Raw genomic sequence first — 26,704 nt, 5'->3', positions numbered from 1 at the left:
TTTCACCGTTCACGAATATTTTTCCAATAGAGTTGGAGATTTTAGTTTTTCGCGAGTGATTTTTGTGAAGTGAAGTTTAATCGAAGCAAGGTAAGATTTTTAAGCATTTTTGTTTTCATTTTTTATACATTTTGTATTGTTTTATTTGAATCAGTAAACGTGGCTCTTTTTATTTAAACGTGTAGGGTGTAGTTTGTAGGGTATCTTATATGAGAAGACTATTTTTTGAAGTGTAAAATCACTTTAATTTGAGACACAGATAGTGAGATAAGTGATAGTGAAAAAATGATAACGTTAGGTTTCTTTGGAAACCGAATTAATAGATGTTTTACCGAAAATACTTTTTTTCTATTTCCTTCATCAGTTTTAAGCTTTTATAAGAACAACACGTTTTTTTTAAATGCGTAATTTTGATTTCTAACCAAAACACCTACTGTTTATTTGCAGTTGTTTTCGTGAAATCCCCATCATTGTTCTGAAGAAATTTATCATTAAACTATATATTATTTAACTAAAAAAATAAAATATTTAAACATTTTTTTATCAGTGATGATTTATTGATGATTTTACAAGATACAGTCAGTTTTGATCGTTATTCTTCTAATTGAGAAATATCTAATAAAAGTATATGAAAACAATTTTGTTCCCTGATACATAAAAATATAGTGTACTTACGAATTTATCGAGTCTCTAAGAAATTTTGTGTATTTTCTGTAAATTTGATGTGTGAATGGAATTGAATGTAAAGTACATTGTTCGTATTATTATAATGAATTGTATTTTAATATGAAGACGTTTGAAAGTGAGAAAGTCCGGTTGGCAAATATGTGAATAATGCGCCGCTTTGCTTTCACTTACTCAATACAATGGCACATGGCTCCACACTAATTTACACCACACAAATTCCCCATACGTGTTTGGTGACTAACTGGAAAACCTTATCACTTGATCTAACCGAATCTAAGAAATTCAAGAAAGAAGCAACATTAAGAACCGGTTGTTTCGGAGAATTTGAATAATTCATCAAATTTCAACGCTCATTTTCAAGTTCTGTGAAAGATTTTTTCAAGTTCTGTTTTTATTTCAGTTTTGTCAAGCAACTAGCCTACAATGATATAGTAACAGAACTTGAATAGGACTTTCACAGAACCCGAAAATGAACGTTGAAATTTGATGAATTGTTCAAATTCTCCGAAACAACCCGTCCTAAGGACGGTTTATTTCACAGAATTTGAACAATTGATCAAATTTTAAAAATTAATTCAATTTCTTTGAAAGTCCTACTCACTTTTCAGATTCACACAACTCGAACGATTCATCAAATTTCGAAGTTAATAATTAAGTTTTGTTAATTTCCTATTCAAGTTCTGTTAAGTACCTACTGTACAACCACCTGCTCATGATGAAATAATAACATAACTTTAATATAATTTTCACAGAACTTAAGTTTTAACTTGGAAATTTGATGAATTATTCAAATTCTGCGATACAACCCGTCCTTCGAGTTTGAAAAGCTCGCACATGCCTTTTTGAGTATCTTTGATCGTTGACTTGGTCGTGCCTTGTGCGTTATCCCACGGTTCATTACCTTTACATTGCAACAGTACCTATTGCAGCGATGCAGTAGGTTTCTGGGGGTTTCTGGAAACATTTTTTTCACAAATACTAATTTCCGGATATCTGCTAAATATCTTTATAAATTAACTTTCGCTTATCAAGATTGTAATTATTGAATATTTTTTGAAAAATGGTCTATGCAAGTTAAATATCAGCATGTTCATGTATCAGCAACAATGGAGAAGGATCTCGAATATGCCATTTAGTTCATTTTTTAGCCCGGAAAAACTTGTACTATGGACGTAATAAGCATTGATCAATGGTTCCGTCCCCACGACGCCCCCATACGCGTTGTGCCACTCCATACAATTTGTTCATGAACTCACCTGTGGAGAGAGCCACGAACTTCCTAAATGTAGTTGATCAAAATATCGATATGTCTTTAGAATTATAATAACCTGGACTCCAATCTATAATGCTCTTAAAAAAATTGTACAAATTGAATTAAATAAATACCAGCAAGCAAGTTAGTAAATACTTCAACAGATGGGAAGGCCCGTATACTTTATTTTGCCTTTTCGCAAGTTGGGAGTAGTGTGGAATGAACCATTCGAATTCCCTGCAAATGATTTTTGTGACTGCAATAATGGCGCCACTGGAAAGAAAGTTCCACGCCATAAAGAATACACATCCTTCCTGTGATTGATTAGTTTTTAATCTTGTTTTCATAGGGATTGACTCCTAACACTAATCTTAAAATAAAATTTGCAGTTAATTTTTATGTTCTTCAAACCCTTGATCATTAAACCACTTCATTAACAGATTAGCACGAGTCTAGCAAAATCAATTTGTCCTTCAACGAAGGCCAATTATAATATAACCAAGAATAATTTATTTATTAATTTACGCCCTTCAGGCTTTCACATAAAATTTCATCCATGGTTGTAAATTAAACAGGAAAAAATAATTATTTTCAAAATTTACAATCATAAATATTATTGGGATCGATCGAAATTTGCTCCGCGATCAAACGGTTAGGAACGTAGGAACTAGGAACCCTTATACTACATCATAATATGTACCTGCCTACCTAACTATTAAACATACTAACTTCGGGTGTTGGTGCGTGGGTAAGGAATGTAAAATATTGATGCATAATGCGTAACATTATAATTTCAATTAACATTTTGTATTAAAATTACTTATCGGAACGACTTATCATTTCAGATAAGCGATAAAGATATCATTTTTTTAAATTATTTAAGATACGTATTTCTTTTATTCACAAATGAAAAATAATAATAAATTCATTAGTTAGATTTTGTTATTTTTAAGTTTACTAGCACTCGACGGGTAAATTTCTTCCATTGAAAGGCAATTATCCTGATGTAAATATATTTTTATAAGTACCTACTTTCAGCTTCACAAATCATACGATTATCCCGTGATTTTTCACGGGTCTGTGCTAGCGTACGAAGAAAAATGAGTATTACTTATTTATTAAGAATCTCTTCAAATTATTGGTAATCCGATTAAAAACGGGATTGGAGGCCCTCAACGAATGAATTAATAGATTTGCTGTTAAACTTTTATTATAATACGAATGTATTATCACGTTGTCGGAACACGTGTTCATAAACATTTTAAATTTTAAATGATTTTCTTTAAATTTTTAAAAATTTCATGAAAATTAAATTTTAATTTTCAAGGCAAAAGAATACGTGTTCCGATATATTAAGAATTTATTACAAGTTTATCATAAAACGGCCTGCGATCCCGTTTTTAACCGGATTACCAATAATTTGAAGAGATTCTTAATAAATTAGAAATATTCATTCGTGCTTTTGTAATTATCAGGTATTTATCGACCAGATACTTTTGATGTTAGATTACTATAAGTCTGATTAAATTGTTGAGTAGGTACTAATTGAATTGTAACAGTACCTATATAAAATGTAATGTGTACCTGTACTTTATATAATATATTATATGGAGGAAAGCGGCGATCACATTCCCGGTAGCACCGGTTCGAATCCCGTCGCATTGCCCGTTATCTACTTATATTATGACCATAGATAATTTTTTCTTTGATCAACTACGTAAGTACCTGTATCACATTGGTACAGATTGCAGCCTCCCATAGACTTAATAACGGTTTAGAGCAATCCAGAGTAGCTACAGAATCAGGTCAATCCCTCATCTATTGGTTAGTAAGATATGCTGTAAAATTACATAACTGCATTTAAAAAATAACCTACCTAGAAGTCATACTGAGTTTTTTAACTTGTTTAAAATTACTAGCAGGTGTTTTTTTATGTTAATATACACAAGAGCAACAACTGCCCCGGAGTCAGTGGGACTATTACATCCACCTATAGGCAGAAGGGTGTGTGGAAGATTCTTAATTAACTAATTAGTAGAGAAATATTCTCAGGTCTAATTAGGGAACTAGTCTATTTTCTAATGCTTTAAAAATAATTAACATTGCTTAAAAATATTATAATTACAAAAAATCCCCAAAGCGTACTAAAATATTAGAAATATGGGACAATAAATTAATAAGTGAAATACATAGAAAATGGCTTTAGAACATACCTGAAAATCATCAGCAAAATAGTCAGTCAGTCTGTTGGTTTTGAATATCTTGTTTCGCTTTTTATTATATCTTTGAATAGTGACCGGATAAATCATCACTATAATAATTCATCACATCTTTAAAAAGTTATATAAAGTCATGGAAAGTGATGAAACAAAAACTTTATTAACTGGGGTAAGTAGGTTAGGTTAGGTTAGGTTAAGGTTATGTTTAAAAAAAAATTCATCGCGTCTAATGACTTTATATCACTTTGTAAGAGTGTTTTGAATTGTCATTGTGTTGAGTTATCATGGAACCCTTTGAATAACTTAGGATCAATACTTAATATAATACGAATATCAACATTTTACTCGGTTTCAACGCAGGTTTTATAAATGACCGCTCGTTGAAATAATTTACTACGGAAATATAATTTTTTCTTCACTCTGCAAAATAATAACCAATTCATTGGAACCATCGATATATAATAACAATAGATTAGCTCTCTCTTATCTAATTACAATCTAAAATAACATCAAGAGTAATTACTTAATGCAACTTGATGAAAACTAAACTTGCTGTACAAGCTTCTAAAAACATACACGAAACCATTGTAGATCTTCTTCTTTTAGCCAAAGTGTTGTCGTAATTTGTTGCGTGACGTTGTTCTTTTGCTAGAAAGAAATGTCTTTTTTCAATTATTACTTCAATCGATACGCCACCTATAAGTTACTATAAAGTTTATATATATTTTTTTAAATATTCATATAGCTAATATAGTCCGCGTGAGCCCCTACCTACATTATGTCCATCTTCCTCATATTCGTGTTTGTAAAATGATCTTCACAGCTAGTCTATTGAGCGTTGGGACAAATTTGCTCGAAGACAAATTTGCTCTGTGCAGACTAACAAAAGTTATAAAGCGAAACTTCTTTCAACCTGTCGACTGTGAGATAATGCACTTTATTTTTGATAAATGTTTTCTTAAACAAATATTTTTGGTTTCGATGTAAATTTTACGGTTCCTACGCCCTGTCTAGATAATACTTGGTCGATGATTTGAACTAATTGCATTTTTTTTAGAACACATTGTTACTTTTCCTTTTTAGATTGCGAACATTTGTGAGTTTCCCTTCCTCTCTAAAATCAACACTCGATTAATGGCAAATCATTTCCTTTAATCTAAGGCTTCCTATACTTCATGTAGGTGCCTAATGTATTATTTGAATCATACGAATTAATTGTTTGATTTAGTCAATTTAGTTCATATAAACTCTCGTTAGTTAGTTATGTAGCCGGTGAAAGCGCAGTGATGCACAATGTGCACTACGACTGGACACGGCTTCAGGCGCACGTCTGCGTGTGACACGGCACCAACACGTTCGTCGCCCGACACCTCACGACAGTGTTACAGTTGGCCATCAATGATTTATAATAATTATTAATTCATTATCGTTGTTTTCTTCAAACCATTCCCGAAATACGTGACCACTATGGCGTCCTGCCCCCAACTGTTATAACATGCACAGAGTTTACTGACCATAATCACGTTAGCAAAAAGTTTTGCCAATTCTATGAATTCAAATTTCAAAAAAATATTTATTGCACAAAAATACAGAGTACAAAGTTTATAGCTTAAAGGTTACATCCTATTTGTTCCAGCTAACCCAAAAAATACTCATTATATTACATAACCCAACAATTACATGTTAACAAATGTGTGTAAATAAAAAAATAAAATAAAATAGAGTTATTTAATTTATGTAAGGTATTCATTTAAAAGAAATGTTTTTAGTGATGATTTAAATTTAAGTATGTCGGTTATTTGTTTGATGCTAAGTGGAAGGTTGTTATATACTTTAATGGCCATGTACTGTGGTCATTTTTAAAATATAGTTTTGTTTGCTTTTGGGATTGATAAGTTTTCTGTGAACCTTGTAGCGTGTTTATGTGTTGAGTTTTTTTGTGGGAACTTTTCTTGATATGATCGAACTAACAGGCATAACTCCATTATATATATGTCCGTTACTGTCAGAAGTTTGAGATTTTTAAAAATTGGTCTACATGAATCCCGGTGATCAGAACTTGTAATTTTTCGAAGGCACCTCTTTTGGATGATAAAAACATCATTGGCATTCATCATTCTGCCAGCTATACGATGTAACTTTATATAAATATACGTTTCAACAAACATTTTAATTAAGTCGATTCTCCGAAGTAACCAAGAAATTTTTGCAAAGTTATTTTTGTAAAAGAATGTTTACTTTAAAAGAACGCGGTATGAATGTGAAAAGTCGCATTTGATCTACATGCTGAATATGTTTAGAAAGTCAATTAGTCAACAATGCGCATTGCGCATATCGATGACTGAGGGTTAAAATATTGTATCTCCATGAATCATAATCTTGAGAAAACTGAAAATCAAAGTTTGTGAACCTTGGAACATTGGATTTTGTGATATAAATATGTTTTTAGTTCCATGCAATTATGCCTGTATCTACTATAGATAGAATACTCTTGGCATGGGCTTTCTTCTAGCATAAAGATAATTTATATTGTTAAGGTGATACAAAATAATATACATATGTGCTTGATATGAAAATAAATTGCTTGGAGGAATTAAAATATATTTTAATATTATGTTTATATCTTTGGGACGATAGGTTTAGAAGATGCAAAATTTGTACTCTAATACATTTAGTGCGCCCTACTGTCGAATTCGGCAGCCATCTCTGGTCCGGAGCCCCTAAATACCTGAAAAAAACCCTTGACTCTGTGCAGAAACGAGCGGTCCGTTTGATAGATTCCCCAATCTTAACAAACGGACTGCAATCTTTAGAGCACAGGCGTCAGGTAGGATAGGCTGTCCTTGTTCTATCGGTATTACAATGGAAGATGCTCTGAGGAACTAGCGTCATTGATCCCTTCGGCACCGGTGCGTATTCGGGATACACGCCAAACGCGCGCCCAACATTTATACACGGTTGACATTTGTCACATGAGAACGGGTCGCTTCTACGATTCATTCTTAAGTTCAACAGCTCGGCTGTGGAACGAGCTGCCGGCCTCTGTGTTTCCTCCCTCCTACAACATGGGACTCTTCAAGACCCATGTTCACTCCTTCCTCTCCACAAAAAGACCCTCCACACAGCATCCCCAAAGATATCATAGGCCCTGAGGGAAATTATTTTCTTCAGGGCCTCCTGTGTGGAGTTAATATAAAAAAAAATTTAAAAAAATTCTTAACTCATTTTCGTACAAAATTGAAGATACGATATTTTAACTCTCAGTCATCAATATTATCTTGACCAAAGTTTTGCTTTGTAGTGGGAATACTGCACAAGAGTCTCAACTGCTCCGTAGGTACTAATCGGGGTCAGTGTTCGTAGAAAACTTATTGATATAAAATATTGCTAATTTATTAAAAATCTAGTCAAAGTATTAATAATCCTGTTAAAAGCGGGACTGCAGGTCTATTCCTAACAAAATATCAGTAAAACACGAATGTGTTATGAGGATGTTGGAACACGTGTTCATAAAATTTCAAATATTTTCGAATTTCGTCAATATATTTATTAGGATAAGGACCAGCATGAACATGTGTTCCGATAAATACTGAAATTACTAATATTTTATTGGGAAATGGCCTGCCATCACGTTTTTAACAAGATTTTAATAAATCAGCAATACTTGTTTTCTCCGTGTGGGACTACGGCATCCATAAATATGGTATTGTATCAGACTGAAGGGAGGGGAAAGAGATTGGAAGAGGAAGGTGGGAAAGTTCCTGAATATTACAAATTTGCATGTTACCTACCTTTTTTAATTGGTTCGTACTAAACATCTCTGATCCTATCTATACCAAGAACAACAAAAATCAGTTCAGAGTAAACAATTTTGTTCAAAGTGAAATCGGTTGAATAATGCATTTCACCGATTTGTTGTTTAGACCGACCAATATTTTCTAAGATGCGCATTAAGATGGATGTCAACTTTCTTATTAACATAATTGACAAATTACTTGACAAAGGAAGAACATAATAACACCTACTTATATTTTTTTAAAGTGGGCCTTTTTAGCATATGAATTAATATGATTATTATTACTAACTTGAATGGAAGCTCTAGTAGAGCGCTAATCGTATTGATTAAAATAATATTTTAACGATGAATAAAATTAATAATGAATTAAGTGGTGATTAATTCATTTTAGCATATTAGTAAACACTTTTTTCTTTAACTTTTGAAGATTATTAATTAATTTATTTGGCAATATAGATATCACCTCAGGGGGAGCTCCCATCGATGTAATATATCATTGAAGAAGAAGATAAAACTAATAAAAGCATGAAAAGATAACGGTCACAATTAGGAATCGAACCCAGGAGGATGATAATTATTAAATGAGGGAAAAAACAAAATATTTATATAAATGTATTGTAGGTGCTTTCGTATGCCCGAAGTAAGGTCAAATTAACCTTACTTATTGTGGATTTTGTTAAACATTTTCGAATAGGTATCGAAAATCTTTCTTGAGCTAAAAATCATTGCATATTTCATTTCCCTCTCTGGGTCCTAGAAGTCGGAAGAACTCGTGTAGGTAAATTACTGACAAAATTTATAGTTCCAAGCTTTGGATATGGCGTATGGTCTTATTTATTGACCCCATTCCCTTACAATTTTTTTTAAATCAAGAAAAGAATGCCATAGAATAAAAATTGAGGAAGATAGCGATCCGTTTTCACTTTTCAGCTTATTAAAAAGGTCGGTTCACTCGTGGCCGAAAGTGTCGGTGGATCCGCAAATTCCTTTGGCCGTAGTGTCCTGTTACTTGACACGAATACCCAGCGACACGGTCACCTGTGTTGCCAGGTAAGGCACGCGATGAGATTGAGTGGTAGTTACCAATCTATCATCACAAAATTTATGTGCACGTGCGTTACAACTTGACACGGATAACTTTGCAGTCGGTGGAGTAGGCTTGCTTTTTGGGGATCCCTCTTCATAATGAATCTATATTCGAGTAGGTTAATTTAAATAGTAAGTAATGAAAACCTTTTACATAACTTTTACTTAACGTTGTCGTGAATCAACTATTTATTAAACTATATGTATGTTTTATTTGTAATATTTAATTTAATACATAATCTGATTAATTTAGGCTTTTTAAACTAGTAGCTTTGTGAACATTCCTTGCGTCCAAAAAAGAATGTTTATAATTTTCTCTTGCTTAATAAATCAAATCCAAAATTTTCTCTGAAACCATTAGATTTATAAGTAGGTATCTGGGCACATAAATAAGTTCCTACTTAATTTTAAACCATGAATATTTAACGTAAAAATGTTTTATTTCAAATAAAGAATTATTTAATTTGTTCAGAGAAATGTCACAATCACAATGTCAATTCTTTTTTCAAACTTTCTTCAGGCCGGTAGGTACAATAATATTGATTGTTCCGATTTGTTAGCTCGAAGTAGGAACCACGATCATGCTAATTCTGGCGGGACAAATGGGTAGTATCAATCACAGCCACCATCTTTAACCGGAACTGGAACGTAACAAACAAATTTACAGATAAATGAAATGACAAATGGTCGAGTCAAAAAAAGACTTCACTGCGCTCAGTATACGAGTAAATATAAAAATGCAGAAACTCTTTATGGGTAATCATAAACACAAAAATAATTAATTTTGAAGGAGCCCAATCAAAAAGATTATATCAGCCGATATACAAATTAAAAGACATGGTGTCTTTAGTTCCTCTTCTGCTAGCCACATGTAAAAACATAAATGTCAAGCAGTAATACTTTTCATAGATTATTTATTAGGTTATGTAGTAGATTCCTGCCTACTTATTATAGATTGAAAAATGAAAAACAATCACATACCAAAAAAGACGGAGAATTAGGTACTTGTACAACTAGTGATGGGGCATAACATTGGTAATGAACTGTAGCTCCGCAAGTTCACGGTGACCCGGTTACAGCAGATTGCTTATTCCGTGACACACATTTAGTATGGCCAAAGTCACCGTTACTCGCAACTCCTCCGCCACTTGTAAACTTCTTATTTAATTATCACGTTTTACGACTTTAAATTGTCTTTAATCATTACCATTGTTTACGAGCATAGTGGGAAGCTTTTTGACATGAAACTTACTAGCTTTACAATATAACGTTACGAAAAAGAACTCGTTGTTGTAAATAAGTTGAACCTACAACGTACTCTGCTGTTATATTTTTGTACCCGGGAATTTATATTCCGTCAAAGTTTCAATAAGTACTAACTAATTTAAAATAAGCAAAAAATTGAGGTAGTGCAATAAGTTATTGTTTCAAAATGTGCGTAGATTCCTCGCTCTCAAAACCATTTGTGCAGCATCTCCACAGATGTTATTTTAAATAATGTACAGACCCTGCAGGTTACCTCAAGGTGCCTTCGTGAAAATAACATCTTTTTTAATCTGAATCATATACAAGCAGACAGTTATTTAATGGTATTTTTTACTGATTTGAAAACTGGTTTATTTTATTAATCTTCACCGAGCGATTCATATATTATTATACCAAGCCTTGTTATCGGTTACACTCCTCTGTTATATAAAAATGACGAGAAGACAGCTGTAACCATTGACGTAATTTACCAGATAACGCATTATCAAATATGTCTAAAAAAAATTTTAACGTGCGTCGAATGAATATTTGTACATTACCACACTTAGTTAATACTTCAATACATTTCCATGATGTAAATTCCAGTTAAAAGACAGATCAAACACCTTGTTTTGATCTTAAGAAGAACGGCATATTTAAAAAAAATAATACAATTTTCGTATTTAGCCGAAGTGTTCTAGTCTTTCAGGCCAAGCTTGTTTGGCCTATATTCGATGCTTTGATTGTTACGACTCTAGACATTTGTGACTAGACGCCAGGTTGAACTTGTTATGACATAAAAACGAATTGAAAAATTACAATAATAATTAGTTACCGCTACGAATAACGAAAACAGGCGTGCGCCACTTAGCGTAGAGTCAAGGCTGTACAAAATACCGTTATTGAATAATTTGATGATCATGCCGAAGACATGTAGGTCACTGGCATGTCTCTGCACTCTACACAGAACATAATAATATCTGTGATGGAATGTGCTAACTTACAAATAAGGAACGAGACATAATTGTGAAGCATTAAAATTCATATAATTACTTGGACAACTTCCGTATCAACTTACAAGAGATGGGAATGCTGATAGAGACATTGAAACAACGGTGTATTGTAGAAATTCCATTAATATGAGAATTCGTGCATTAGTGGCAAATATGAAGTTAATAATTAATTAACAGGGATATTAACAGTGGAGTTTTAAGTATCAATCCTGATGGCCGAGAGGTATTGGATGCATAGAAAAAGGATGAAAATAGACGAAATGTAGTTGAAATTAGATTATTGGGGTATTTGTATGGTAAACCTATAAGTTAACATCCGTATTACGAATGAGAAGATTTAAGAAAGCAAAGTCGAGGTAAGCGTATTTACTGAATAAGCTCGGGTGTTTTGGACATTAAATGCCCCCGAGAAACTTGACACGATCAAGTGAGTTAAATCCTAAGAATTATGTCAAGAATCAGAGAAAGTATATGATTTACTTCATAGTAAAGATTGTGCCAAGACTCAGTTTTCCATTCACAAAACTAAAAAGAATAAAAACGATGGAAATGGCTTAGAAGAAAGTCGTTAGTCGAACGTAATACATATTATAATAGATGTTAAAAAAGACTTTGGATTCGAAGTTTGCTATGACATTTCAGGTTGACGATATTTAGCATTTAAAAAACTGTTTAAAATAACAGTTTTTAACAAAAATATTTGTACTTCATTCTTACCAGTTGAAATTAAGGATCCGTAGAAAGCGTTCAAAAAGAAGGTTATTATTGAAGCTGGTTTGAAACGGAGATATTATATAAACACGAAATTTAAGCCCTTGCGTACCCAATTTCTACCGATTAACTTTCTCGTTAACTCTTTAAGTTTTTAAGTTCCAAAAAAATGTAATTTTTATGATAATATCCATACATTTGTTATGCTCTTTGTAAGCTCCGAAAATTATTAAAAACACTTTTGTTATGTTATAGTTGTGAAAAAATTCACAGTGTATATTTAAATGCAACTAAAGCATTTTTCGAGAGATTTTTTGTTCTATTTCAAACGAATCTTGTTTTATTAAATATTTTCACCATTTTCGCTTAATTATTATTTTAACGCGCTCTCCCAACATTATTACTGAAGAACATAATTATTGAAAAAAAAAACATTTTATTGAATATGTAAGCTACCGTTATGAAAATATTTAATAAAACAAGACTTATTTAAAATAGAGCAAAGTCTCTCGATAAATGTATTAGGCAGCATAAAGAAACACTACGATTTTTTTCATATACAACCGAACTAGATCTGTTTTTTTATAATTTTCGGAGCATATTTTGCGATTTTTTTCTGTCGAGAGAAATTCATGTATATAATTACCTTTTAGACTTGGCTAATGAATAGGGATTATCTTAAAATCACAAGTATTCTATATTTCGGTAGAAATTCGAAAAGCGGAATTAAATATTATTAGTACCTACATAGCCAGTGAATGATCAATCATGTTCCTGGTCTGTGGGTCAATAACGGTCCAATTCATTAACATATCACGGCTTGAGGTAACCGCTCTAACAGGAATCTCTTACAGCATCTATGGGTACTTACAAAGCTTCATTCATTTGTATGAAGCTGGGGTGACCTCACCTAAATAAGTTTCTTTCAATATTATTGCTCAATAATATACTTTTAAAACGCTTACTGATGAAAGTAAGCAGTTTTAAACACTTTTAGAAAATATTATATTTATTTTATTTACTAATTATCAACGAGCTGATGGACTTATACATGATATTTAATTTTCACGTGATTTAGTGCACATGACAAAAAACAAAAACATTGAAGATGAAATGATATTTAACCATCGTTTTTTACATTTATTTCATATTTATAGGTACATTACATATCTCCCTTACAAATCATCTTTTAAATCAACGCTTACTACGGGGCCTTAAAAACGGGAAAACAGGCCGCTTCCTAATAAAATGTTAGTACTTACACAAAATATTGGAACACGTGTTATGCACCTGCATTTGCTCTTTTAAGGCGATGCACTACGTCGTGTAATATTTTGGATCCATCCGCTATCAATAACACACCTTACGTAGATGGCGATAAGGCTTAAATTCCCGCTTAACACCATCCACCTGTTTTGATTTATGCAAGAAAAAAAGATGGGCAAAAAGTGCCTTTTATTTTATTTTGTGGGTGTTCAGGCACAAATATTTAAATGTTTCTCGATCATTTTATAAATAACTTAATTCGCCATATTATACAATAAAACCATAACCGAAAATGGGTTGATAAGTAGGAGATTTTGAACTTTAAAGCAGTTTTCATAGGCCTTATACATTATTTTTTTCTGGGCTTATAAAAAGACTTATCTAAAAAATACTTGATTATTTCAAAGGCCAGGATATATTCTACTCGCAGTATTTAATTAAAGCATCTGAAACATTTCTAGGCGACAAAATTTTCAAACCAAAAACACATGATTTTGCATTACTACGTATTGCATCGCCTTAATATATAATGACGAGATGGAAAATTATAATGATTTTCATGAATCGTGTTCCGACGTCTCATTAACACATCTTTTTACTGCTAAAAGTTTAACATGAAACTCATCAATTCATTCGGTAATGGCCTAATAATTGTGGGACAATTGTGTTCTTTGAAATTTGGTTACCCCACCAATACACTTGTTACCGAGAGATTACAGTATATACAAATATGTATGAGTCTGGCAATCATATGTATAAGTTGTGTTCCATTAACACGTTATTCTTCTTACGGTAAAACTGCTCTGCGGTCACAACTGTTGTTGGCATTGAGTCTACATGAGGAATGAACAATCAGCGAGCTGCTCTAGTCACAGCTTGATCCAAGTCTTTCAGACAATCGGACCCAATCAATCCACCCGAAGATAATCGTAATTTGCCCAGTTAATTATCTACCATTTTAGATGTTACAGATGCAAATCGTTTTGAAGATAATAATTGTAATTCTGTTCAAATGTTCAAAAAAAATTTATCATCATAGTAATTTTAAGATTGTATATATATATAGTGTATTTTCGCATTTATTAGGGTAAATCTCACCTACTTATGTTATGGCGGACAATATTGGCATTGGTATTTTTGGCAAAATAGATTTATTTGAATTTCTATTTTGTTTTCTTGATTGAAATATAATCTACGCATTTATATGAAATTGGATCACATTACAGCAGCTAATGTACGAAATAAATGTCGGTCCTACCCAACTGGGATTTGGCTCAGTTGTCAGCGCGGTTGATTTCAGTCCATGGGGGGTAGGGTTCAACCCTCAGACAAACCAAAAAAGATGTATTTAACTATATTTTTAGTGTTGATTTTTTTTATCTGCACTTTAAAGAAATGAATTTATAACTGGCTGAAATATTTTTTCTTTTAGGTAAATATGCAAATACAATAGTGCAACTAGTGTGGAACATCCACCCACAGACCTCCTTTAACCCCGAAATCGCCCAAAGGTGTGGTTATAGGTGATCGTAAAGAAAAAGATCGTAATTAAATGATAGTAACTCTCAAATGGTCGTAAGCAAATTGATCGTAATCTAAATTATCGTGAGCAAACTTTACAGTTTGATTCGAGTGATTACGATCATTTTCATTATTAAAATAAATTGATTACGATCCTTATTAGATCGAGTATTTAACATCATTTTCTTATTCACGGTCTTTTTTTAAATTTACGATCAAATTGTAACTTACGATCATTTCTGATCAAATGCGCTTTGATCAAATGATAATAACTATCTTTTTAGACGAGATCTTTTGCATACGATCTTTTTGCTTCGATTAAAACGTCGGTTAGCGAAGGATGGGTAGCGATGTTTATCAACTTCGTTTAAATTTAGGACAGCTTATTTCACAGATTTTGAACATTTCATCAAAATTTTGAAGATAAAATTCAAGTTCTGTGAATGTTCTATTCAAGTTCTATAATTATTGCATTACGAACCGGTTGTTTCACAGTACATGAAAAGAACTTGAATATTATTTTTAATTTGATGTAATTGTTGCTTTTTTTCTACTATTTCCTAGATTAGCGCAACTATTTTCATCTCATAATGTTATTCCCAATTCCCATTATCAGTTATGGCGCTTTGAAGGTATTCGTTACCCGGGAACGAGATTAATTTGGAACAAACAGACCGAGACATAAATATATAATATTGAACAATGTCAATTGAAACCATTCGGATGTTCAGAATGAGTAACGTTTCGAATAAAAGAAAGCGAAGTAAATAACAACGAGTCTAAAGAATACCATTATTATTATATTATTATTGTTGATATTTTGCTACGACTATTTTTACCTGTCGTGAAGAATACAAAACAAATTATCTCTTGCAAGGTTAACCTACTAAACCATTCTAAACAGAGTTGGTAAATCATTGGCACACGAATGACAGAAAAGTCTCAATCTCGTTTAATAACAAAAATGCATTTTTGTCGGGAAAGCAGAATTATATTTCTGTTTTTTTTCCGAATCATAGATTAGATCGTTTCATATTTGAACATGTTTCATTAAGTTCACCAGATGTAAGGATAATAATAAATATTTGATCTTACTACGAGCACACGCCACATCTTCTATCGGCTTATCTGGTAACGTAGAGATAAATGAAGGAAGAAATCAACGTGACTTTAAAAAACCCTCCACACGATCAGACTTGCCGAACCCAACATGTTGAACCATCAACAGAATTATTATTTAATTATTGAAGACAAAAAGATACGGTCGCATCTAGGACTTGAACCGGTACCGTGCTCTACCAACTGAGCTAATCCGACCATATTTACTTCGGTCATATTTAACTGGCGATGCCATACGTAGTAATGCAAAATCATGTGTTTTTGGTTTGAAATTTGGTAGCCTAAAAATGTTTCAGATGCTTTAATTAAATACTGCGAGTAGAATATATCTTGGCCTTTTAAATAATTGAGTATTTTTAAGATAAGTCTTTTTATAAGCCCAGAAAAAAATAATGTATAAGGCCTATGAAAACTGCTTTAAAGTTCAAAATCTCTTACTTACGAACCCATTTTTGTTTATGATTTTATTGTATAATGTGGCAAATTAAGTTATTTATAAAATGATCGGAAAACATTTAAATATTTGTGCCTGAACATCCACAAAATAATATAAAAGGCACTTTTTGGGCATGTTTTTTTCTTACATAAATCAGAACAGGCGGATGATTTTAAGCGGGAATTTAAACCTTATCGCCATCTACGTAAGGGTTGTTATTGATAGCGGCCCAATTTAAAATATTACCCGACGTAGTGCATCGCCTTAACGCATATTTTTATTGGCTATCTTTATGTATGATATTATTATTTGACGGCCCGACAAGGAAATGATAATAATTCGGTCGGAGGTCTTGCCTAGACACGGTCTGACCCGACATGTCGAGTTCTGCAAGTCGGATCATGTGTAGGGCCTATAACGTTTGAGATTCGTGTGATCTTGTATATTGTTGAATCCATTTTGTCCGTACAAAAAGGTTGTCTACATGTGCACCAGTCATTCATGCCGATTACGGTACTGAGAAGTAGTAATAATGGCACTTAAGGAGGGCCAAAATCAATAATAATAAACCTGGCGCCAAGACTTATAGTCAAAGTATGCCCTTGAAACAACAATGTTCCATCTGACACAGCAACATCTCTAGAGAGTACTACTTTAGAGTTCAATATCGCTTAACATGCTAGTCAGATGGAACCTTGTTATTCCGAGGGCATGAAAAGCTTTCATAGACTTTCAGCACTATTTCAAAGAATGTTAACATGGCCATAAAAACCACCATAGAGTGTAGATAAGGAATTCTACATTAAATTACATCTAACCCAACATAATCATTCATAGATCAGGAGGGTTTCTCAAATAAACGAATACACAAACCATTATAACATATTTTCAGAAGTACGAAAGTGTGTAGATATTGTACTACATTTTGTGGTTTTCGTATAAAGAACACTTTTCACTTATTGTAATATTTGTAAACCTTATTGTAATATTTTATCAATAAAGAAGCAACTTTCAATGAAATATGAAAGCAAAAACAAAATAGAAAAACTGGGATTTGAACTCAGGGTATCTAGTATGGTTAATACAGGCCGGTGACTTTTGGTCGTTCCCGAAAATGACTGCAGATCGCTAACGAACAAGCAACAGTACACAATGACTAAGCGTTCCTAATTTCTGCAGTCTGCAGTCATGCTCGGGAACGTTGACAAGTTATCGACACGATAACTAAATAATAATTCTGTTGATGGTTCAACATGTTGGGTTCGGCCAGTCTGATTAAGAAAGTTATATTTTTTAAGAAAGTTATCGACACTAAATTATTTATCGATCAATTGTGCTAGATATCCGAATGTCTTACGAGGACCAATACTCTACCAATTAAGCTACTGATAAATAATTACATTCGGTAATTTATATCGATTCCGTATTTCAATTTAAGAATTTGCCAATATCAAAATCTATTAATTCCCAAAATTTTAATTGGCTGGTGTCTTTGAAATAATTGCAAAGTTCTTACCAGAATATATATTTGCGACAGTAGTGTCTCAGATATGCCAATCAAATTTTATTTCTTACTAGCTGTACCTTGCCACGCGTTGCTATGGCTCAGTCTGTATGTGCAGATAGAGAAACTATAGCGCGTGTTGCTTTTATGTCCAACACATAGCACTTTTTTTCAAAAAAGAATTTTTGTCCAACAGATGGCGCTGTTTTAAAAAAATGCACGTTTTTACCTCTCACAGGTGTCAAAAATATAATATAGGTGTATTAAAACACACGCGTATTCGAATGCAAAGTTGTGTCAAAATTTCAAAGCAATCGATGAAGAACTCTCGGAGATTTAAGATTTTGAACAAACAAAAAGTCCAATTCAAGTTCTGTTATTATATCATTTTAGGCTAGTTGCTTGACAAAACTGAAATAAAAACAGAACTTGAAAAATCTTTCACAGAACTTGAAAATGAACGTTGAAATTTGATGAATTGTTCAAATACTCCGAAACAACCCGTCCAACATTCTTATTTATGTAGAAGGATAGATAGGCATTTCATGGGTTCAAATTACCCGGCGGACTAAGCGTGTGATGTCTGAATAGGTGAAGATTAAGATTAAGATTTGGAACAAACAAACACTTACATTTTTATTTATATAGATAGATGGGTCACCAATTCACATAATACTTTTGACTCGTATGCCCCAGACACGCCAAGAAAACAGTCAAATTAAGAACAGACCGCCATTAAAAGATTGCATTGAATTACTTCGTAAGAACTGCTACTACTACTGTCTTAAAAACACCACAACTGGACGACCATATTCAACTGTCCATTTGTGACGTGTTTTTTAATGTTTTTTTTTATTTTTATTTCGTGCGCATCAACTAACCTCGATGGAGAGTTGACCGTGAAAGACAGCCTCTACAGACTAATAAATTGGTCCAGTAATCTTTTGTTGCAATCGAACCTAGCATCAAGTAAAAGTGGAACAAAACTCGACAAAAGAAGTCAAGTACTTACCTATGATGGAAAATTACTGAATCGTCTTTATGGCAATGTGCAGTTTATTTATTTATGTGGTCGTTATTTTCACAATGGTTATTTTTTAAGAAAGTAAATTGAAGTAGTGATGGGCTATTTTCAATCATTATTATTTTCGACTTATCCTTTAACGGTCGAGCGGCGCGTAATATACGACAAGTGAAATTAGTTTGTTGGATGCACAGGTACGAACGTATCTTTTTATGTATTACATATTGTAAAATATTTAATATAGTTTAAGCTTAGACTTACGGAATTCAATACTTCGTTTGTGTGAAAGCACTATGAAACAATACATGATACATTTAGGTACATAATAATTATATAGCTTAGGTTAGTACCGCTAATTTAAGTAGCGTAGGTTGTGGGAATATAAATTCAGGTGCTTGGTTCTGTCTGTGTAGAGCGAGACAGATGTACTATGGTTGTATAAAAGCCCAAGTTTTAGTTTGATCTCCCTCTCACATCTCAGCTCGCAACTACTAATCACGTTTCTTTGTACTAGGTTAACAAGTATCAATCTCGGAGTATCATTTCGTATATGAATAATCCAGAACCTTTTAATAATAGCCGTACAGCCTACAATAAACCATATAACAACATTAAAAGACACATGTTTAAACCCAAAAGTATTATTACAATTTTTTATGATAAAAAACACAGCCTTATACCAAAACTAGCTTAATCCAAAGGGTCTACTGTTAAGTCCTCCATTATCTCACAAGCAAAATTTTCAGATAAGAATGATCGGAGTAGGAGGATTTAAAATACAGTAAGGTTATTCGTGTCCTAGAAATTGTTTTTGTGTTAAAAAAAGGATTAGAAAAGAAGTGAGACTTTCTTGAATGTGTAAAAAAATCATTGAAAAAATAGCATAGCTTGAAGTTTGACGCATTGTACTTTTATTTGTAAGAAAGAAGTGAAGAAATTTAATTATTTCTAACATAATCAAGTACAATCATACCCCAACTACATACGTACACACCGAATATGATGAGCGCATAAGTTTCGTATGAAGGAAATGTAAAATGTTACAATGAACCATTGTGCGAATTAAAGAATGCGTGAAATTACGGTCACTTCTGTAAAACATGTCAGTCATGTCCACACAATGCATACGTAACACATAGACATTAGCGTAATGGTTTTAGTAATCGTTTGACTTTGGGAGGTTGTGGATTCGATTCCCGCAGCAGCACAAAAAACTTATTTTGTTAAAGTGTTTCATACGAAAATGGTTTCTTGTCTTCTGGTTGATGCTTGTTGTTTATGAGGTCATTGTCTTGGGAAATGCAAATTGACTGACGTATTTATATCTTGTTACAGAATGCTTCACCACCAAACCACCGGCTGGGCTTTCCTGGCATTAATCTGCAGCACCAGCATCCTCACCACCCTTGCCTACCCCCAACAGGCGTTACAAGTATCACAGGTATGGTAATCCTATTTTTTTAGCCACAGTTTAAAACTACCGTGTTTTTTAGTCAAGAAATTTTTACAATGATTGATAACAATATTATATAAATTATAAAGTAAAATACATGAGGTGGGGAAAAATACAGGCCTGGAAGCTGGGGGTCCTTCGGGACCATTAGTGAAGTATACGCTATCTATTGACCAAGATCATTACAGGAGTGCAGCTTCTGCAAGATAAGTCATGGGAACATCCCGCCTTGAGTGTACGAACTCTTATTCTTTTTTACTGCGCCATGTTTTATATTGGTCCTCTCTTCAAGAATCATTTTAGTTACCATATGGTCATCTTCAAAATGTTTTATATTGGTATCCAATCTCAATGCCAGTTCATCTACAAGGTTCCTTGTACTCTCAAATAGTTCGCCACGAAGGTCAAATGACAAAGTTTTGGGTTAGTTTTTTCAAAATATCTATTATTGGTCTGCTAGCATGACGTAAGATTATTCCCAAACATTCTTGCCGTCACTAATAGTTGATTTACATCTTTCAGGTCGCTGGTCAGGTCAGATCGCAAAGCCCTCAGTACTATGCAGGAGCCGCCCCAGCAGAAGACAACAGGAAGTTTGCCGAGAAGCCAAATGCCATGAAGAAGGTGGCTTTAGACGACATTGATGACATTCAAACTAACCAGATCCAAGACTCTGGTTTCTCGTGGTCCAACATGCTAGGTACGTAGACTTACAAAAGCAATCAAACTAAAATGCAACTACTTACTACTTACTGAAAAGCAACTAGTGGAGGACCAAAAGTACTAAGGAATGTATTTAATAGTTCTTGAATGCCCAATTTTTGAGACCCCTTTACTAACGAAATTCAATTAAACTTTACGGCCCGATTCCGGGGTTGATCGGTTTTTTTCTGGGATATAAAGTACCTATTCTAATCTTTCATCGCTTTCTTTGTAAGAAGTCCCGGATCTAAAGCAAAAGCTGAGCATGAAGGTCACATAGACGTCAACCGAATCACGGGGAAACCAAACGAACAATCAACGCAACATGTTTGACCAAAATGACCAAAAATAGTCAACAATAACACAATCTATACATTTTATGATAGTTGATAAGTGTAAAAATGATATTTCACAAGAAAACGGTTGGTTTTTTTTCGATGGTCCCAGTAAATTAAAAAAAAATGTACTAGTTTCAATGACTTTCATTTTGTTGTATATAATATAGGGTTATCATAGTTACGTCGGTATATAAAACGAAAGGGATAACAAAATCATATGTTGTTACTTGAAGTGAAATAAAATTACTATTATTTTCGTTGATCATACATTGACTTGATCACAAATATATGTACGACCAAGACTTACTAATAATTTATTGACACTGTAAATACTATAACACTGATAGTTCAACAACAGCATTTGTATGTTGTTATATATAGATATTTGTGCGACTAAGACTGACAAACTGTACATAATTTAACACTTACGAGACTGACATCTGTGTGAATTTTTCAATTCAACGACAGCATCTTCAACAGGCATGCTCATGCAAATGTTCTTCAATGGCGGGCCGACTGGACCCAACAAGAGCGACAACTTCGACGCTGACACCGGAGTAGCACCTTCCCCCTGGGCCAACCTTCTCTCCATGGGCCTGAAGATCTTAACCGCCATCTTGGGCGGAGGTGCCTCCAACGACGGAATCGACAAAGTGGACAACGGTGGATCTCCCATGCAGGTTAGAACCGAATCAACTAAACATATCGACAAAAATTTCAACCGTGATGCAACTATGAACAAATTCTAACCAAAAGTCTCCGATACCAATTTGTGTCAATAGTTACACCGTGACAGCAAACGGCAATGATTGGGTTAAAGGTGTGTTTAAACACCATGTCAGAACGTTCAGACTGTTTGCCATGCACACCCAATGACCGCTCGCGTCCATAGTAAACTAATGGTGAAAGGCATATGTCAGGGAGATATGATCTGCGGAATACCCCAAAAGTAAAACAACATAATACTGGTCATGAAAATCTTAACTCATTCAAGTAGTTTGAAGGCTCGTCAGGAAATGGTCGTAAGGTATACCTATATCTTCTTCAGCATGCTTTTTAACGACTTATGTATGCAGATCTTATTGGGTGCGTTCGTTCATAGTTGCAATCAGTCATGTTGTCTTCAGAGGAATGACATGTCATCTTTTTCAGTGCTGAGGGAATTAATCACACCATCACCGTTTGTTATCATAGATTTTACATCCAAACTGCTGGTGTTGGTAGAACGCTTTCTTTTAGTACAAAATCGCTTGGATTGAGTATGTATTTAATATTTAAGCTCCTTTCCCTATTCATGTCCAGTTAATCAGTAAATTTCGTTTTATAATACGATCAATTTAAAAACACACAAGAATCCAATGCACAAATCACTAATTCGTGAAACTTTTACAAATTTTGCATAAATTAATTGATTCAAAATATTTTAAGACGTATCATCCACTTTCCCTCATTCAAGTAACATTGACCCCCTTAACAAGTTTTCATGAAATGATCCAATCATATTAGAATCCATTTTTTATATTTTATTACCATCGGCAAATTATTCAAAATCACCACTGTAATTAATGAGTCACGGAGATTGCATCTCGAGTGCAATAATCCCGTTATCTGTTTGTATAATTATATCCATGAATTAGCTAACATGGTAGTGTTCACAAATTGCTTTTTTTTTCCATATATTGACTCGCAACTAATATTTCCCACAATGTGACGACGATTTGAATCCCAAGTGAGCGCTCGTACGGTGGAACACGTACAGAAAAAAAGAAAACCGCAAAAGACTTACTTTCTCTGATTGGATAGTTGAAGTGAAAGGAGTGGAAGTGAACCAATCACACGCTCGCAATAAAGTCCAAGTTCGCGGGTAAAAAAAATATTGCTTTCACGATGCGCCGATCCGGTCTGAGAATAAAAACTCAAAAGGTGTCTGATCTCACTTCGGGTTCAAAGTCAAGCGTTACAATTTGTCGATAAGCAAACATACTAAAATAATAATCATTCTAAATTTTTGGCGAACAAGGTGATTGTACCATAGGAAAAATGCTTACTTTCAAGACAGCAATTTGTCTTGGTATTAATAGAATCCGCTTTATCAGTGTACCTTATTTGAACAAGACAATTGAAAAAGAAGTAGAAATATTTACCGTCAAGAAAATCTCTAACTGTAACTGAATGTCTATTCCATATTTTTGTTTGAACAAGGCTATTGAAATAGAATACGAAATACATAAAAAGACAGCAATCTAACTAAATATGAAGTTAGATCAAGGTTATATCCCTGCTTTCGGAGTTTTTTTGTTCGAATAATACGTTTTAAAAGAGAAATAAAATGTTTTCTGAAAAGACTATCCTTGAAAGTAATAAACTATACTCGTATCTTGTTCGAACTAGGCGATTGAAGCAGAGGAATAAATACTTACTGTCAAGACATTGATAAGTCTGTAATGTGACTATCCTTGACAGTAACTCTACTCGTATCTTGTTCGAACAAGGCGTTTGAAGCAGAGAAATAAATACTTACTGTCAAGACATTGATAAGTCTGTAATGTGACTATCCTTGACAGTAATAGACTCTACTCGTATCTTGTTTGAACAAGGCGTTTGAAGCAGAGAAATAAATACTTACTGTCAAGACATTGATAATCTGTAATGTTCGTAAAATTGTAAAATCTCTCTTGTTCGCTGAAAGGCTGTCTGAATACGGTTCTGCAAGCCTCTCGGCTCACCCATTCACCAGAGTAGTTTAGTATGTATATCTGTACATATTGAGAATTGGTTACGGCACCAGAACCCTATTTTTGGCTTTCCTCAGGGTATCTTGGCGGCAGTCTTATCGGCAGTGCTCGGAACTAAGGATCCCGACCAGGTCTCGACCATGGCGAAACAGGCAGGAGAGGTAAGACACTTTCTAGTTTATTCATTCCGACCGGAACAAGGTATTTAATCTGCACTAGGTATCATATATTTATATAATCTCAATTTGTGGTGTTGTGTGTCACGGGTTCGTTTGCATCCGCCCCGATCCGCCCTCAATTAGTTAGATTTATGTCAAATGTCCAGCACTTTACAGTATATGGAAGTTAAAATTAAATGGAAACCTATCTGACTTTACAATATGTTGCAAATTAGCAGGTACCTACCCAGTTTCGTAATGAAATTCGAACTTTGTGTACTTACGTGACTCGTGACGTAACTCGTAAGTAAATAAGTCGTAAGTCATTCGTATTTCATTTGTTTTCACCTGTAATAGTTGTAGTCCAATGAAATCTCCTCTTTCAAATTATTCGTTATTTGTGAAGTAAAGAAATAAACAAACCTCCGCACATATTTACCCCTTTTTATAGCCTAGAAAATGAGTTATTGATTGAATTTGTATGCTAAAGCACTTGCATGTAGTCCCATTTGCAATAGATATTTGAAATATAATCATTTTACTTGAAAATCTACTTCCACTGCCACATTTTGTTTTTTTTTTTTAAGTATAATGTCAATTTGTTCCAGGTCGAACTTTAAATAAAATATTACATGATTAATTTGTGTATTTGTAAATAAAACATTAACAAGGAGATGGTGAAATTGTGTATAATAACTTTATGATAGAAAATAGAAACCTAATTTGTATTACTGACTTAGAATATACTTAAAATTTTATTGTCAATAATATTATGCCACTTGATATTGTTCTTTTAAAAAATCTTAACTACGGATTTTCCTAAGCATGTACCAAATTTATTGGCAAATTATTAATTTAAGGGAGAACCAATTTTTTAAACCTATCCGTACAATAAATCTCGTGGGTATGTACCGATTCTTGTCTATAAAGTTCGTAACTTAGAATTGTATGTTTCCGGCCAACAGTTCATCAACATCGTCGTGAACCTCCTGGACGCCCTGAAGACCTCATTCTCCCACCGCTCGATGGCCGCCCGGTCCCTCGGCAAGAAAGACTCCATGAGCGACGCAGCCATTGCAGGTATCTCCATGATGAAGAGCTACGTCAAGTCTTTCTCCACCACCGATGACAAGTGTCTTCAGAAGTACGTCTGCGAGGCCAGCAACGAGTGCTCCAGGGATATAGGCTCCAAGAGCGTGTTCTGCCAGCTGGGAACGTAAGTTTTTATACAATTTTTCTTCTTCTTTCTTTAATTGTTTCATCGTTGTTGAGGATCGTGACCCTTTCTACAATTTCTATCGTGGGACAAGGCTCCTCAACTTCTCGCAGTCACCAGCTGCGGACACCAACGTTCCGGGCACCTGTGATATTTGATCACTCCAATGCATTTACTATATATCGACGCGTACATATTATTCTAATTACTTACTAGGGTGATATTTGATATCCTCCACAAATATTTTCCATTTCATCTCATTTCATATTTTCCTTAAGTTTTCAGACTTTCCCATTTCTCGTCCTGCTCCAATTTTTCCATTGAAGTCGTCTACACCTTCTTAGTCCGCCTCTAGCCTCTAGGTCGCTTACCTTTGTACACCCACTTGGATATGATGTTCTGTATCCTGTCTTCACCATCCTAGGGTGGTATTTGACATTACTATCCGTTTTCCCCAGGTCTCCAGGCCTTCTTACCCTAATCCAATTTTCTTCTACCTAATCTGTCCGCCTCTTCCTCAGTATACCTCTGGATGTGGGCATCCACTTGGTTATGATTTTCGGTGCTGGGTCATAGCCATCAAAGTGGTATTTGACATCATCCATAATATTGTCCACTTGTTCCGGTATTCCCAATTCATTTGCCTCCAGTCTCCAGACCTTTGCATCCTAACCCAATACTCTTATATGTAGTCAGTTCACCTCTTCCTGAGCCTGTCTCTGGGTCGCTTCATTCTAAGGCATGTCAAGAATTTCGGTATCTTTTCATTTCGGTTTTTTTTCATGTTATTTTTATTACCCTAGCGAACTTTCGTATGACCAAGCAAACTAGCTAGAATATTCGAGCAAATCAATCAATATGTCCAAAACTAACTAAATTGTCCTTTCTTTCTAGATACGCTACCAGCTTTGTCCTCGAGAGACAGTCCAGATCCACCTTCGAGCAGTTCTACGAGGCTGGAAGACAGGGCCGATCAGGAGTCGACTGCCGTCAGATCTATCTCCAGTGTAACGAAGTCTAAACAAACCTAAACCAGAACATACCTCACCTACTAACAACAAATTCCATGGACTAACCAAACGGAACGAGACGAAGACTAAAAACATTCAGAGCATAGAATCCCTACAGGACGGGAGATAAACATAAACAAAGCATCTATTTAACGTAAAATTTTATTTATTCGACGAAAAAGACAAATGAACACTTTTTAAATGGGGGTTATT

General features: G+C 33.9%; 1 protein-coding gene across 1 annotated transcript; it reads left to right on the top strand.

Annotated features, from left to right (window-relative positions):
* LOC149415361 (uncharacterized) lies at positions 1–26,704 on the top strand. The gene is made up of 7 exons (XM_089642390.1): positions 1–90; positions 20,215–20,320; positions 20,855–21,032; positions 21,853–22,052; positions 24,185–24,268; positions 25,231–25,481; positions 26,376–26,704. The coding sequence occupies exons 2-7, from the start codon at positions 20,216–20,218 to the stop codon at positions 26,500–26,502; spliced, it is 945 nt and encodes a 314-aa protein (XP_089498516.1). The 5' UTR covers positions 1–90; position 20,215; the 3' UTR covers positions 26,503–26,704.

Source organism: Hesperophylax consimilis, chromosome 18 (assembly GCF_061612785.1).
Source record: "Hesperophylax consimilis isolate HC1 chromosome 18, BYU_Hcon_1.0, whole genome shotgun sequence".
In the NCBI taxonomy this organism is placed as follows: domain Eukaryota; kingdom Metazoa; phylum Arthropoda; class Insecta; order Trichoptera; family Limnephilidae; genus Hesperophylax; species Hesperophylax consimilis.
Note: the sequence above shows the minus strand (reverse complement) of the source record. Positions and strands in the feature narration are given on the sequence as shown.

Bases quoted from the DNA above. Each gene is read 5' to 3' on its own strand.
- LOC149415361 (XM_089642390.1), top strand. From the start codon at position 20,216: ATGCTTCACCACCAAACCACCGGCTGGGCTTTCCTGGCATTAATCTGC. The intron at 20,321-20,854 runs GTATGGTAATCC...TACATCTTTCAG, and splicing joins AGGCGTTACAAGTATCACAG to GTCGCTGGTCAGGTCAGATC. The intron at 25,482-26,375 runs GTAAGTTTTTAT...CTTTCTTTCTAG, and splicing joins GTGTTCTGCCAGCTGGGAAC to ATACGCTACCAGCTTTGTCC.